Source organism: Oncorhynchus masou, chromosome 24 (assembly GCF_036934945.1).
Source record: "Oncorhynchus masou masou isolate Uvic2021 chromosome 24, UVic_Omas_1.1, whole genome shotgun sequence".
NCBI classification, from domain to species: Eukaryota; Metazoa; Chordata; class Actinopteri; order Salmoniformes; family Salmonidae; genus Oncorhynchus; species Oncorhynchus masou.
In genome coordinates, this window is record NC_088235.1 from 110,070,507 (window position 1) to 110,086,887 (window position 16,381).

The 16,381-nt window shown below is 48.5% G+C and overlaps 1 protein-coding gene across 5 annotated transcripts in view; it reads right to left on the bottom strand.

Annotated features, from left to right (window-relative positions):
- arhgef18b (rho/rac guanine nucleotide exchange factor (GEF) 18b) overlaps positions 1–16,381 on the bottom strand; it is a 103,274-nt gene that overhangs the window by 10,405 nt on the left and 76,488 nt on the right. For 4 of the 5 annotated variants that reach the window (XM_064936122.1, XM_064936123.1, XM_064936121.1 and 1 more), the window contains 6 exons: positions 13,836–13,976; positions 13,581–13,702; positions 13,138–13,212; positions 12,897–12,944; positions 11,866–12,051; positions 9,385–9,630 (listed from right to left, as the gene is read on the bottom strand). In XM_064936122.1, coding sequence (XP_064792194.1) covers positions 9,385–9,630; positions 11,866–12,051; positions 12,897–12,944; positions 13,138–13,212; positions 13,581–13,702; positions 13,836–13,976 — 818 coding nt within the window. The remainder of the gene's footprint in view (positions 1–9,384; positions 9,631–11,865; positions 12,052–12,896; positions 12,945–13,137; positions 13,213–13,580; positions 13,703–13,835; positions 13,977–16,381) is intronic. The other variant, XM_064936124.1, reaches the window with a different exon arrangement.

The following is a 16,381-nucleotide window of genomic DNA, read 5'->3' on the forward strand; positions in this document are numbered from 1 at the left end:
CGAGTGGGCGGGCCAGGCAGAGCGAGTGGGCGGGCCAGGCAGAGCGAGTGGGCGGGCCAGGCAGAGCGAGTGGGCGGGCCAGGCAGAGCGAGTGGGCGGGCCAGGCAGAGCGAGTGGGCGGGCCAGGCAGAGCGAGTGGGCGGGCCAGGCAGAGCGAGTGGGCGGGCCAGGCAGAGCGAGTGGGCGGGCCAGGCAGAGCGAGTGGGCGGGCCAGGCAGAGCGAGTGGGCGGGCCAGGCAGAGCGAGTGGGCGGGCCAGGCGGAGCGAGTGGGCGGGCCAGGCGGAGCGAGTGGGCGGGCCAGGCGGAGCGAGTGGGCGGGCCAGGCGGAGCGAGTGGGCAGGCCAGGCGGAGCGAGTGGGCAGGTCAGGCGGAGCGAGTGGGCAGGTCAGGCGGAGCGAGTGGGTAGGCCAGGCGGAGCGAGTGGGTAGGCCAGGCGGAGCGAGTGGGTAGGCCAGGCGGAGCGAGTGGGTAGGCCAGGCGGAGCGAGTGGGTAGGCCAGGCGGAGCGAGTGGGTAGGCCAGGCGGAGCGAGTGGGTAGGCCAGGCGGAGCGAGTGGGTAGGCCAGGCGGAGCGAGTGGGTAGACCAGGCGGAGCGAGTGGGTAGGCCAGGCGGAGCGCGTGGGTAGACCAGGCGGAGCGCGTGGGTAGGCCAGGCTGAGCGCGTGGGTAGGCCAGGCAGAGCAAGTGGATGCATGTCTGTTTGTGAAAGGTAACACTGAACACTGAGGCCTCTTCTGAGGCTGTAGCCCGCTCAGCTCTGGAGGATAGAAGTGCCCCGAGGTGATAACTCAGTTATGCAGGGGGGTTCTGTGCTGGCTAGCGCTCTCCCCTCTCTCAACACTCGGACACCCCCACGCACACAGACGTTCCATTGTTTCCTCCCCAAGGTGCCCATGGTAAAGACATGGTAAATACAGGGAGCACAAAGACTTGACTGACAGCACATAAACAATTATGCCTGGCTGGGCTCGAGCAGCTCTATTAATGAGAGGGTGATGGGTTGCCTGCAGAATGGCTAATTATACATTGTGGCTTTTTCTCATCATCAGGCTCCTTGGATACTCATCAACAGCTGAGACAGGTGGGTTTCCTGTTTCCTGTTTACACAATGCCTTGGGAAGGGGGCTGCGAACCCATAACCCAAATAGCTAGCAGGGCTCATTCCTGTTCAAGCAGGTGGGCTTAACTTGTCTGCTCTAAGAAATGAAAACAGAAAAGCTCGTAGTACTAGCACCTCCATTCCAGCCGAAACAAAACTTTATTTAAAAAAAAGACACAAAATGCCTCAGAAATCATCCTCTTCTCAGTCTCAACGTAAGCTACATAATTCAGAGTAGGGTCAGAGCACTACACACTAACATGGGATTGCTAATACTCAAGACCACAGAATGTGTGCCCTGAGGATAGCAGGTCTGGTGTGAGTGAGTACAGGTTTACAGGCCTGACGTAAGGAACATAGTCACTTCCTTTTCTCCAGGTAATAACCTAAGAGCCCTGGCTGACCCCAGCGGCCTCGACCCCAGCGGCCTCGACCCCAGCGGCCTCGACCCCAGCGGCCTCGACCCCAGCGGCCTCGACCCCAGCGGCCTCGACCCCAGCGGCCTCGACCCCAGAGGCCTCGACAGAGTTAGCCGTAAAACCACTCCGACTGTCTGACAGACCACGACAACACTACCAGAAAGCTGTATTATATCACAGAGGGCGACCAGGAAGTGCAGAGGATTTCAATCCCAGCGTCCACCCTTCCAACTGTTTCTCCCACCTCCAATTTCCTCACTGTCTGGATAAATGGCAATATGCCAAAACCAAAATATATAGAAAAAGTAGGATCAGGAGACAGACAGGCAGAAAGATGTGGAGTTGATGAATGGCTTGAAAATGGAGTGGAAATTGTGATTGAAACTTTGTCCAAGTCCTTTTACATAGTAAGAAGAGTGGACTCATTGCAAAGGAGTAGGTGGTGAAGCTCTCTGAGTGATGCCACAGCAGCGTTTGTATGCCAGCAAGCTCATCACACATCACCAAGCTACTGTGTTATAGTGGGGAGGGCGAGGAAGAATGATTAAATTTACAAATCATCATACAGTGACACTGAATGACTAGGATACAGTGAGATGTCAAACACGTGACCAAGACTGGGGGCGGGGGGGGTTAGGGGTTAAGAAGCACAGTTCTGGCCTCCCGGGTGGCACATTGGTTAAGGGCGCTGTACTGCAGCGCCAGCTGTGCCACCAGAGACTCTGGGTTCGCGCCCAGACTCTGTCGTAACCGGCCGCGACCGGGAGGTCCGTGGGGCGACGCACAATTGGCCTAGCATCGTCCGGGTTAGGGAGGGTTTGGCCAGTAGGGATATCCTTGTCTCATCGCGCACCAGCGACTCCTATGGCGGGCCGGGCGCAGTGCACGCTAACCAAGGTTGCCAGGTGCACGGTGTTTCTACGTTAGAGTGCAGAGCAAAGTGTGCAGTGATGCAGAAATACTGGTAACCTTTATAGCAGTGGAGGAACGGGACGACAGAAGAATTTTCATAGTAAATAAATGAAACCTTTTTTTTTTTTTAAGTTACCCTTTTTTGTTTGTTTGTTTAAACACAAAATATATTAATATCAACAAATAACGGATTAAAACCCACTGTTCTACAGCAGCCTCAGAGGGACAGCAACATACCACCCTACATACCACTGCTGGCTTGCTTCTGAAGCTAAGCAGGGTAGGTCCTGGTCAGCCCCTGGATGGGAGACCAGATGCTGCTGGAAGTGGTGTTGGAGGGCCAATAGGAGGCACATTTTGCTTTGGTCTAAAAATAAAAAGAAGATCCCAATCCCCCAGGGCAATAATTGGGGACACAAGTTTTACAACTGTTTGGACTAATGATTACAGCCCAGATCAGCTAGATGCAGGCAAGGCGGTATTGAATGTGTCACTCACCTTGATTACTCCAATTTGTCTCATTGACCTGTGCACCTGTGTCAAACTTTTATTCGTAGGCTCGGTTGTAGCAACCTCATGATGTATATAGGGAAAATTAGAGTATCATGTAGTATCCTAAACCTATCGATGTTACATTGAACTGGGTGAAGGGAACATGAATGACAGTAACCTAAACCTATCGCTGTTACATTGAACTGGGTGAATGGAACATGAATGACAGTAACCTAAACCTATCGCTGTTACATTGAACTGGGTGAATGGAACATGAATGACAGTAACCTAAACCTATCGCTGTTACATTGAACTGGGTGAATGGAACATGAATGACAGTATCCTAAACCTATCGCTGTTACATTGAACTGGGTGAATGGAACATGAATGACAGTAACCTAAACCTATCGCTGTTACATTGAACTGGGTGAATGGAACATGAATGACAGTAACCTAAACCTATCGCTGTTACATTGAACTGGGTGAATATGAATGACAGTAACCTAAACCTATCGCTGTTACATTGTGCTGGGTGAATGGAATATGAATGACAGTATCCTAAACCTATTGCTGTTACATTGAACTGGGTGAATGGAACATGAATGACAGTATCCTAAACCTATTGCTGTTACATTGAACTGGGTGAATGGAACATGAATGACAGTATCCTAAACCTATCACTGTTACATTGAACTGGGTGAATGGAATATGAATGACAGTAACCTAAACCTATCGCTGTTACATTGAACTGGGTGAAGGGAACATGAATGACAGTAACCTAAACCTATCACTGTTACATTGAACTGAGTGAATGGAACATGAATGACAGTAACCTAAACCTATCGCTGTTACATTGAACTGAGTGAATGGAACATGAATGACAGTAACCTAAACCTATCACTGTTACATTGAACTGGGTGAATGGAACATGAATGACAGTAACCTAAACCTATCGCTGTTACATTGAACTGAGTGAATGGAACATGAATGACAGTATCCTAAACCTATCGCTGTTACATTGAACTGAGTGAATGGAACATGAATGACAGTAACCTAAACCTATTGCTGTTACATTGAACTGGGTGAATGGAACATGAATGACAGTAACCTAAACCTATCGCTGTTACATTGAACTGAGTGAATGGAACATGAATGACAGTAACCTAAACCTATCACTGTTACATTGAACTGAGTGAATGGAACATGAATGACAGTATCCTAAACCTATCGCTGTTACATTGAACTGAGTGAATGGAACATGAATGACAGTAACCTAAACCTATCGCTGTTACATTGAACTGGGTGAATGGAACATGAATGACAGTAACCTAAACCTATCGCTGTTACATTGAACTGGGTGAATGGAACATGAATGACAGTAACCTAAACCTATCGCTGTTACATTGAACTGGGTGAAGGGAACATGAATGACAGTAACCTAAACCTATCACTGTTACATTGAACTGAGTGAATGGAACATGAATGACAGTAACCTAAACCTATCGCTGTTACATTGAACTGGGTGACTGGAACATGAATGACAGTCATCCAATATGCTGTAATAGAAATAAGGCCACGCTCATTTAAATAAAAAAATAAAAAAGATTCCTCCCTCATCTTAAACGGCACTGACCTCCACTGTTTCACAGGTTCTCAAGCCATACCTTTAAAAATGTTTTTTTTTTATAATTGGAAACTATTCCCATTCAGACCTGGGGTTTTACCGCGGCATCAGCAGCCTTCACTGCAGAGTTCAGAGTTCAGACCCAAGGCCTTTTCCTGTTCCAAAAAAAGCACATGGTCCTGATAGTGGAGTGGGCTGAATGATAATTCACATATGCATTCCTTCTGGAGAGATAACACTTGCCCCATTTTATCCAACGAACATTGTGAAGGGCCTGTGGGCCCAAACCTGCCGGCTGCTGCTGTGGGTGATGGGATAGCTAGCTAGCTGGGACATCCCTACCTTAAATCCTAACCCCAACTCTGAACCAGAATCTGGATTCACACAAGATGTTCTCAGGAAGCAGCCGTTCAAACTTCCTGTTCACATACTTTTCAAGCTTAATAATGTCAAATTAAAGTTTGGTTCTCATGAAAGAACGGAGTGTTGCTGAGCAACGATCGTCATTACTGCAATTCTGACTGTATGTACTTCCAAAAAGGTCTCAATAAAAACTTACACGCAGCTGGAAAAAAAATGTCTGGAAATAATCTTAATAAAAAAGGAGACCAATAAGAAGAAGGAGACTTGCTTGGGCCAAGAAATATGAGCACTGGACATTAGACCAGTGGAAATCTGTCCTTTCGGTTCCAACATGGCAGTTGGAACCAAAAATGTCAAATTTGGACTCATCAGGCCAAAAGGACAGATTACCACCAGTCTAATGTCCATTGCTCGTGTTTCTTGGCCCAAGCAAGTCTCTTATTCTTATTGGTGTCCTTCAGTAGTGGTTACCTTGCAGCAATTTGACCATGAAGGACTGATTCACAGTCTCCTCTGAACAGTTGCTGTTGAGATGTGTCTGTTACTTGAACTCTATCATTTATTTTGGCTGCAATCTGAGGTGTAGTTAACTAATGAACGTATCCTCTGCAGCAGAGGGAACTCTGGGTATTCCTTCCCTGTGGCGGTCCTCATGAGAACCAGTTTCATCATAGCGCTTGATAGTTTCTTCAAGTGCGGTCGCAGAAACATTCAAAGTTCTTTAAATTTTCCGGACTGACTGACCTACATGTCTTAAAGTAATGGAGTGTCATTTCTCTTTGCTTATTTGCATAATTCCTTGCCATAATATGGACTTGGTCTTTTACCAAATTGGGCCATCTTCTGTATACCACCCCTACCTTGTCACAACACAACTGATTGGCTCAAACACATCGAGGAAAGGAATCCACAAATGAACAAGGTACACCTGTTAATTGAAATGCATTCCAGGTGACTACCTCATGAAGCTGGTTGAGAGAATGCCAAGAGTGTGCCAAGCTGTCATCAAGGCAAAGGTTGGCTACTTTGACGAATCTCAAATACAAAATATATTTTGATTTGTTAGTTTTGATAGCTAGCTAGCTGGGTAGTGTGATAGCTAGCTAGCTGGGTAGTGTGATAGCTAGCTAGCTGGGTAGTGTGATAGCTAGCTAGCTGGGTATTGTGATAGCTAGCTAGCTGGGTATTGTGATAGTTACCTAGCTGGGTATTGTGATAGTTACCTAGCTGGGTGCTGTGCATTGTAATAGCACCACCTAAGTGTGATCAGTTGAGATTAGATTTAGACCTTTGAAGAGCAGACAACGGTTTAAATAAATACACATTTGAGTATCAAAATATGACAATATAGCCTCAGGTGGCACAGTGGTCTAAGGCACTGCATCGCAGTGCTAGCTGTGCCACCAGAGATTCTGGATTCGAGTCCAGGCTCTGTCGCAGCCGGCTGTGACCGGGAGGCCCATGGGGCGGCGCACAATTGGCCCAGCGTCGTCCGGGTTAGGCCGGCAGGGATATCCTTGTCTCATTGAGCACTAGCGACTTCTGCCGGGCGCAGTGCACGTTGACCAGGGTGATAGGTGTACAGTGTTTCCTCCGACACATTGGTGCGGCTGGCTTCCGGGTTGGATGTGCATTGTGTCAAAAAGCAGTGTGGCTTGGTTGGGTTGTGTTTCGGAGGACGCATGGCTCTCGACCTTCGTCTCTCCCGAGTAAGTACGGGAGTTGCAGCGATGAGACAAGACGGTAACTACCAATTGGGGAGAAAAAAAAGGGTAAAAATAAATAAATAATAATAATAGATAAAAATACAATATATCCTAAAGAAGTTTTCTTCATGAGGGCTAAAGGATAGCTGAAGAGCAGTGATGTCAGCTTGACTCAGAGGCCAGTCCAGAGCAGAGATCAGTCTGTGTGTCACTGATTTTCAAATGAAAAGGTTGTTGTGTTTAATGTCATCTGCCTGGGAGAAAACAGCCAGGCCAAAACAAGCTCTTACTCAGAGCTGAAAAACATCACACACACAGTACATACCAGTACAGACACACAACAAGTAGGTCACATGGAGGAGAGGCGTGCCGTGAGGTGTTGCTTTATTTGTTTATTGAAAACAGGTTTGCTGTTCTCGTGCGATGTATAAGATGAGAGTTCCATGCACTCACGGTTCTGTATAATACTGCACATTTCCTTGAATTTGTTCTAGACCTGGAGACTGTGAAAAGACCCCTGGTGGCATGTATTGAGGTGTGTGTGTCAGTGCTGTGTGTAAATTGACTACGCAAACAATTTGGAATTTTCAACATTAATGTTTCTATATAACAACAAGAAGTACAGTCAGCCAGTCTCTCCTCAGCTCTTAACCAGGAGAGACTGGCGTGCATAGTATTTATATCAGCCCTCTGATTACAATGAAGAACAAGACGTGCCGCTGTGTTCTGGGCCAGCTGCAGCTTAACTCAGTCTTTCCCTGCAGCACTGGACCACATGGCTGGACAATAATCAAGATCAGATCAAACTAGGAGCCTGGAGGACTTGACCACATGGCTGGACAATAATCAAGATCAGATCAAACTAGAGCCTGGAGGACTTGACCACATGGCTGGACAATAATCAAGATCAGATCAAACTAGAGCCTGGAGGACCTGCTTTGTGGAGTGTGGTGTCAATAGAGCATCTCTTTATTACGAACAGACTTCTCCCCATCTTTATAACCATTGAATCTATATGTTTTGACCATGACAGTTTACAATCTAAGGTAACACCAAGTAATTTAGTCTCCTCCACTTGTTCAACAGCCACACCATTCATTACCAGATTCAGCTGATGTCTAGCACTTAAGGAATGATTTGCACCAAATACAATAATGCTCTCATCACTTCACTCACTAACAACAAATTGTGTCACTCTGTCACTCTCTGCATTATGCCACCACAGAGAGACCCGTTTCTAGCCACGGACATTGCCAAAGATCCTTATCATTAGGGACTCAAGGGAGATTCCCTCCACTTCCTGTGGAGTTGGCCAGGTCTTGATCTGACAAGTAGCCAGCCAGAGATGCCATGTCATACCTGAACAATGTCGTGGTTGTGCTAGTCAACTCCTCACTTCAGACGGCTTACCCAGTCAATTCAAGTCAAACCAAATAATACCCAAAAGGCAGCTCTGGCTATCAGGGACATCCGTCTGCCTGCTGAATGTTCCGGGTGAAACACAGTCCCGCCTGCCAGCTTTGAAAGACCAGATACATTTAATAATATGATATATAGGCTGTAATGTAGCAGGTAATTCATGTCAGCTGCATGCTAGTACTGTTCTGTGCTCAATGACATGCTAGCTGTTCCCATAGACTTCCACGAGTTGAGCTAATCGACACTACATTTAAAAACAAACTCACACAATACAAGTTTTTGTTGAAGAGTAAAAAGAGATGGAAAGAGAGAAGGAAAGAGAATATTTCCCTGTGTTGGTGGCTTCCTGGTTGACTAGTTAGAACTGTATTCAGATGTGGGTGTGTTTCCCCCATTACTGTGCTACTGCTGTGGTTATCACACGGCCCATCAGTAAACAGTCTAAGGGAAGTGGCAGGTGTGTGTGTGTGGGCTGTTATAGGAATCCAGACAGACAAGGGGGGAGGAAGGATGGATGAAGGGAACAAAGGAGGGAGGGAACAAAGGAGGGAGGGGAGGGAACAAAGGAAGGAGGGGAGGGAACAAGGGAGGGAGGGAGTATCTTCAGTATTCGTGTGTCTGTTCTCCTGTTGGCATAGGGACAGAGCATAGGTAACACTGAAACACAGCAGAGGTGTTTGCTATGCTGGATGGGGAAGGATATGAGGGGGAAACAGAACATGATAGAGGCCTGTAGTGGACAAAAGGCAGTGTTAGCACAGGCAGAGCCATTAAGGGCTTCCGCCATTTTAATGTTGTCAACTGGGTGGGGCGTCCAACTTCATCGGCTGATCCCTCCTGGTGACCCTGTTGGGAGTCATGTCCAACCGGGTCATCAGGAGGGATCAGCCAATCCTGAAGAAGAAAATTAACTACTTCAAAATTGAAGAACTACTTACCACAGCCACAAAGTCATAAACATTGCCTATTTCTACAATTTATCGTCAAAAAAAAAATTTGATTTTAAAACTAACCTTAACCCTAGCCACAATGCTAACCTTAAATTAAGACCAAAAAGATCAAAGAAAATCATGTTTAGGATATAGTCAATTTTAACTTTGAGTTTGTGCCATCGAGTGGAATCCCTCATTCTTGGGTCTTGGCTTGATACTGGGACAAGGCTTGTTGAAATGGGTTGTAGGTCACCAGAGAACTTCAAAGCTTTAGTTGTTCACCACCAATGAGGTGTTGGGTCGGGGCAAGTCGTGTTTTAGCCATTTGCAACTGGTGCTGGTGCGGAGAGCAGAGCGATACAAATGGACACCGGGTGGAAGTGTAATGTGTGTGAGAGAAAGAGACATCATGCCCACCTCAATGGTCTTCCTCTTGATCTTCCTCTGCTGCTCCAGGCGTTCCTTCTCCTTCTCCACTGTGCGGGTCGACTCCCTCAGTCTCTCCAGATCCTGTTGGTACGTCTCCCTCTGTCTCTCCAGGTCCTCCCTCTCTTCCGCCAGCTTCTCCTCCAGCCTCCTGCAGTTGTCCTCTCTCTGCCTCAGCATCCCTTCTGTGACCTCGGCCTGCAGCCGGTGGCGCTCACGCTCTCTCTCCCAGCGAGCCTGGGGACAAACACAAGCGTCATCTCTACTTCATATGCAGACTGGTATAATGACGTTTTTCTTGCGATTCAGGATTTTCGGGAACCCAAAAGTTCAGTGGCTAAATATTTCTTTGCATGTGTTATATATATATATATATTTTAAAGGCATCAAATAGTTGTTTATTAAAGTCCCAGAATTATCCAATGATGATCTTGTAATTCATTTGAAGCAATAGCCCAGCCTATTTCAGCACCGTTTCACACTGCTTTCTACATGTACATGCTACGTCAATCAGCCTGACTAACCAGTGTCTGTATGTCGCCTCGCTACTGTTATTTACTGTTGTTTTTATTTCTTTACTTACCCAACACCTTTTTAAACACTATTGGTTAGAGCCTGTAAGTCAGCATTTCACTGTGAGGTCTATAACACCTGTTGTATTCAGCATTTCACTGTAAGGTCTACTACACCTGTTGTATTCAGCATTTCACTGTAAGGTCTACTACACCTGTTGTATTCAGCATTTCACTGTCAGGTCTATAACACCTGTTGTATTCAGCATTTCACTGTAAGGTCTACTACACCTGTTGTATTCAGCATTTCACTGTAAGGTCTACTACACCTGTTGTATTCAGCATTTCACTGTAAGGTCTACTACACCTGTTATATTCAGCATTTCACTGTAAGGTCTACTACACCTGTTGTATTCAGCATTTCACTGTAAGGTCTACTACACCTGTTGTATTCAGCATTTCACTGTAAGGTCTATTACACCTGTTGTATTCAGCATTTCACTGTAAGGTCTACTACACCTGTTGTATTCAGCATTTCACTGTAAGGTCTACTACACCTGTTGTATTCAGCATTTCACTGTCAGGTCTACTACACCTGTTGTATTCAGCATTTCACTGTAAGGTCTACTACACCTGTTGTATTCAGCATTTCACTGTGAGGTCTACCACACCTGTTGTATTCAGCATTTCACTGTGAGGTCTACTACACCTGTTGTATTCAGCATTTCACTGTCAGGTCTACTACACCTGTTGTATTCAGCATTTCACTGTCAGGTCTACTACACCTGTTGTATTCAGCATTTCACTGTCAGGTCTACTACACCTGTTGTATTCAGCATTTCACTGTGAGGTCTATTACACCTGGGGGGGGAGTAGACCTCACAGACAGCATATCTAGACAACATATCAAACACAAGCAAGATGCAAACAGCTGTATTACAGATGTAGTCATCACTGTAAACGTTGGCTATAGCAGGAGGCAGACAGCCAGTCTAATTAGAGATCTAATCCTCATTGTAAACGTTGGCTATAGCAGGAGGCAGACAGCCAGTCTAATTAGAGATGTAATCCTCATTGTAAACGTTGGCTATAGCAGGAGGCAGACAGCCAGTCTAATTAGAGATGTAATCCTCATTATAAACGTTGGCTATAGCAGGAGGCAGACAGCCAGTCTAATTAGAGATGTAATCCTCATTATAAACGTTGGCTACAGCAGGAGGCAGACAGCCAGTCTAATTAGAGATGTAATCCTCATTGTAAACGTTGGCTATAGCAGGAGGCAGACAGCCAGTCTAATTAGAGATGTAATCCTCATTATAAACGTTGGCTATAGCAGGAGGCAGACAGCCAGTCTAATTAGAGATGTAATCCTCATTATAAACGTTGGCTACAGCAGGAGGCAGACAGCCAGTCTAATTAGAGATGTAATCCTCATTGTAAACGTTGGCTATAGCAGGAGGCAGACAGCCAGTCTAATTAGAGATGTAATCCTCATTGTAAACGTTGGCTATAGCAGGAGGCAGACAGCCAGTCTAATTAGAGATGTAATCCTCATTATAAACGTTGGCTACAGCAGGAGGCAGACAGCCAGTCTAATTAGAGATGTAATCCTCATTGTAAACGTTGGCTATAGCAGGAGGCAGACAGCCAGTCGGGAGGGGGGATGGGGGGGGGGGGGGGGGGGGAGTAAAGAGAGAAACTTGGAAGGGGGGGGGCAGCTACATAGAAAACATTTTGTGTGTAAAATAACATGCACAGAACGTGCTCTGGGTCCTTAGCATTGAGAAGGAGGTTTGGGGGGGGGGGGCACAGCTTTTTGTTTGAATCATGATGCTCATACTAACGTGGTGCCTTTCTCCGAGCATTGTGACGTTTAAATCACCTGCACGCGGAGTTGGAATGAAGACAACCCGGAAGGCTAGGATAAATCACATGAAGGACCATTTCCACTGAGTCCCACCTGCTCCTGACGGTGCTGTGACTGCAGCTTGTGAAAGCTGGCCAGCTCCTCCCTCTGCAGGGCCAGCGTCCTCTGTTTCTCCTGCTCCAGGAGAACGTTGCCGCGGTGACGGCCAGGGAAGGAGGCGCGCTCGGTGAGGGAGGCGCGTTGTAGCTCGATGTGGCTGTCCTGCTTGGCGATGATGGCCTGAAGGGAGGGGAGCACGGGAGGGGGAGCGAAGGGAAGGGGGCACGGGGACGGAAGGGAGGGGGGGCACGGGGACGGAAGGGAGGGGGAGCACGGGAGGGAGGGGAGCACAGGAGGGGGAGGGAGGGGAGCACAGGAGAGGGAGGGAGGGGAGCACAGGAGGGGGAGGGAGCACGGGAGGGGGCATGGAAGGGGAGACAGGAAGGGAGGGGAGCACGGGAGGGGGAGGCAAAGGGAGGGGAGCACGGGAGGGGGAGGCGAAGGGGAGGGAGGTGCGAAGGGGAGGGGGCACGGGAGGGGAGCACGGGGACGAAGGGAGGGGAGCACGGGGACGAAGGGAGGGGAGCACGGGAGGGGTGGGGCGAAGGGAGGGGGGCACGGGAGGGAGGTGGGGGCGAAGGGAGGGGGAGGGAGGGGGCACGGGAGGGGATACAGGAAGGGGGGCGAAGGGAGGGGGCACGGGAGGGGAGACAGGAAGGGAGGGGGGGGCGAAGGGAGGGGAGCACGGGAGGGGAGACAGGAAGGGAGGGGGGGCGAAGGGAGGGGGATGGAGGAGAGATGTGGGTCAACTTCTTGAAAGGATAAGGCTTGTGGTCACAGACCATAACCAATCAAAAGGCGAGTCGAGCAGTCTCCATGTGATGTCATTTTAACATTTTTTGTTCACATACAAACAGACTGGTATTTGGGGTCTAGCCCTGGTAAGAAGACTGCAGTCCTGTTGACTGTTCATGGCCCAGTCACACACACAGACAGGACAGGACAGGACAGGAGGAGAGCGACATGTCATGTGGAGTATGTTGAGAGGTTGTCGAGAGGGTACCCAGGAAAACGTGAGTGTTTACCTGCAGGCTGTAGAGTCTCTGGGACAGCATCAGCACCCGGTCAAAGAACTAGTTGAGGCAGAAACAGGAACGTTAGGAAAGAGAATGTCAACAGACAACTGTAGGTTAGCACCATAGATACACCACTGTTTCATACCGATGGTTTGGAAACTGGGCACACCTTAGAGGCCATAATAACGCATAAGGATTGAAGAAGCTTAACAGAGGTTAAAATACCAACTGAAATGAGCACATCTCCTACCTCAGCCTCAGGGAAGGTGTTAGACCAGATGGGGCTCCAGGTGGCTGGAGAGGCCTCTTCCTCTTCCTCATCAGCCTGTACATCACACATACACACAACGCCCACCATTACACACACACACAACCCCCATTACACATACCACCCCATAACACACCCACCATAACACACCCCCCCCCCATTACACACACACAACCCCCATTACACATACCACCCCATAACACACCCACCATTACACACACCCCCCCCCCATTACACACACACCATTACACACACACACCCCCCATTACACACACCCCATTACACACACACACCCCCCATTACACACACACACACCCCATTACACACACACACACACACACACACCATTACACACACACACACCCCCCATTACACACACAATTACACACTGTTGTGTAGGGTGTGTGTTTGTACATTTGACCCACCCGTGGCTGCTCCAAGGTCTGACGAGCCTGGATCTTCGTAAGCTGGGGGTCAGAGCAGCCTTTCTGGGTGTCGTCTCTGGCCCTGTCCCCTCCACCATGGTTCTTCTTCTTCACAATGCCTTCTAACACAAACACAGAGTCAAACACCTTTTAGATCATAATACGTGATTCTATGGACAGAGTTTAGATCAGCATTCGTACTCTAAGATGCTTTGTGGATACGGGGCTCAGAGCAGGCAGACGGAGTGGACTCACTCTTGTTGAGGATGATGGGCCTGCTGTCATAACCCCCGAAGGTGTCTGCTCTCCTGGGCAGAGCCCCGGATCCTGAACCCTCCTCTAGACGTGAAGCTGGCTCTCTCACACCAGACAGCAACAGGTTCTGAAGACTCTCCACTATGGAGGGGGAGGCGGGGGGAGAGGAGAGAGAGAGAGATTAACAATGTTTCAAGGCTGTCTTTATGATAGGACAAGATTTGCGAGGAGCCAACCCTCCTACGGTAACAGACCGGTGTAGGGAGGAGCCGACCCTCCTACGGTAACAGACCGGTGTAGGGAGGAGCCGACCCTCCTACGGTAACAGACCGGTGTAGCGAGGAGCCGACCCTCCTACGGTAACAGACCGGTGTAGGGAGGAGCCGACCCTCCTACGGTAACAGACCGGTGCAGCGAGGAGCCGACCCTCCTACGGTAACAGACCGGTGTAGGGAGGAGCCAACCCTCCTACGGTAACAGACGGGTGTAGGGAGGAGCCAACCCTCCTACGGTAACAGAACGGTGTAGGGAGGAGCCGACCCTCCTACGGTAACAGACCGGTGTAGGGAGGAGCCGACCCTCCTACGGTAACAGACGGGTGCAGCCAGGAGCCGACCCTCCTACGGTAACAGACCGGTGTAGGGAGGAGCCAACCCTCCTACGGTAACAGACCGGTGTAGGGAGGAGCAGACCCTCCTACGGTAACAGACGGGTGCAGCGAGGAGCCGACCCTCCTACGGTAACAGACGGGTGCAGCGAGGAGCCGACCCTCCTACGGTAAGAGACGGGTGCAGCGAGGAGCCAACCCTCCTACGGTAACAGACGGGTGCAGCGAGGAGCCGACCCTCCTACGGTAACAGACGGGTGCAACGAGGAGCCAACCCTCCTACGGTAACAGACCGGTGTAGGGAGGAGCCAACCCTCCTACGGTAACAGACCGGTGTAGGGAGGAGCAGACCCTCCTACGGTAACAGACGGGTGCAGCGAGGAGCCGACCCTCCTACGGTAACAGACCGGTGTAGAGAGGAGCCGACCCTCCTGTGGTAACAGGTCTAACACACCTGATTAAACAAATCGAGGTACTGTTCAGTTTGGCACTGTTATTAGGGTTAGTTGAATCTACATAAAGTTCTTCATACATGAGTTGTCATGCAGTCAATATGCTGTTCTGACCTTGTGTGCAAAGTCAAATGGCACGGACAAATCAATACGAAAATAGATATGTTCTTTTCACTGTCACAGAGACGATACACATCTGGTGACACAGTAAACGTTATCTCCACGGATAAATTAAGACTACATTAAGTGATTTAAATATTTAAATGGCTCACAACTTCCTCCAGCTGAATAACAAAACAAGTTACTTATTGCTGGAGTCAAAGCACAGAGAGAGAATCAGGCAGCACATTTTAATTCACGGGCAATAAAGATGAAACCAGGTAAAAAAAAAACGAGGCCTTATTTTAGATTCTGAACTCAATTTCAAATCACACATTAGGAATGTGACCAAAATAGCTTTTCCCACCTGAGGAACATAGCTAAGGTGCGGCCATTTCTCCCTCAGGCTGATACAGAGAGACTCATCCATGCTTCTATTACAAGCAGGCTTGACTACTGTAATGCTCTCCTGTCTGGTCTACCCAAGAAAGCCATCAGCTGCAAAACATACAGAATGATGCAGCACAGATACAGACCAAGACCAGACGGAGAGCACATATTAACACTGGTTTAAAACACTGACTGCCTGGGAGTTTTAGAATACATTTTAATATTCTTCTATTGGTGTTTAAATCAATCCAATCCACGATTGTGCACCACAATACATGTCAGCTTTTAAGTTATGTACCCAGTAGGTCCCTCAGGTCCTCTGGCCTTTTAACTATCCCAAAGCCTCGGACCAAGAGGCATGGAGAGACAGCCTTTTAACTATCCCAAAGCCCAGGACCAAGAGGCATGGAGAGACAGCCTTTTAACTATCCCAAAGCCTCGGACCAGAAGGCATGGAGAGACAGCCTTTTAACTATCCCAAAGCCTCGGACCAAGAGGCATGGAGAGACAGCCTTTTAACTATCCCAAAGCCCAGGACCAAGAGGCATGGAGAGACAGCCTTTTAACTATCCCAAAGCCTAGGACCAAGAGGCATGGAGAGACAGCCTTTTAACTATCCCAAAGCCTCGGACCAAGAGGCATGGAGAGACGGCCTTTTAACTATCCCAAAGCCTCGGACCAAGAGGCATGGAGAGACAGCCTTTAACTATCCCAAAGCCTCGGACCAAGAGGCATGGAGAGACAGCCTTTTAACTATCCCAAAGCCTAGGACCAAGAGGCATGGAGAGACAGCCTTTTAACTATCCCAAAGCCTCGGACCAAGAGGCATGGAGAGACGGCCTTTTAACTATCCCAAAGCCTCGGACCAAGAGGCATGGAGAGACGGCCTTTTAACTATCCCAAAGCCTCGGACCAAGAGGCATGGAGAGACAGCCTTTTAACTATCCCAAAGCCTCGGACCAGGAGGCATGGAGAGACAGCCTTTTAACTATCCCAAA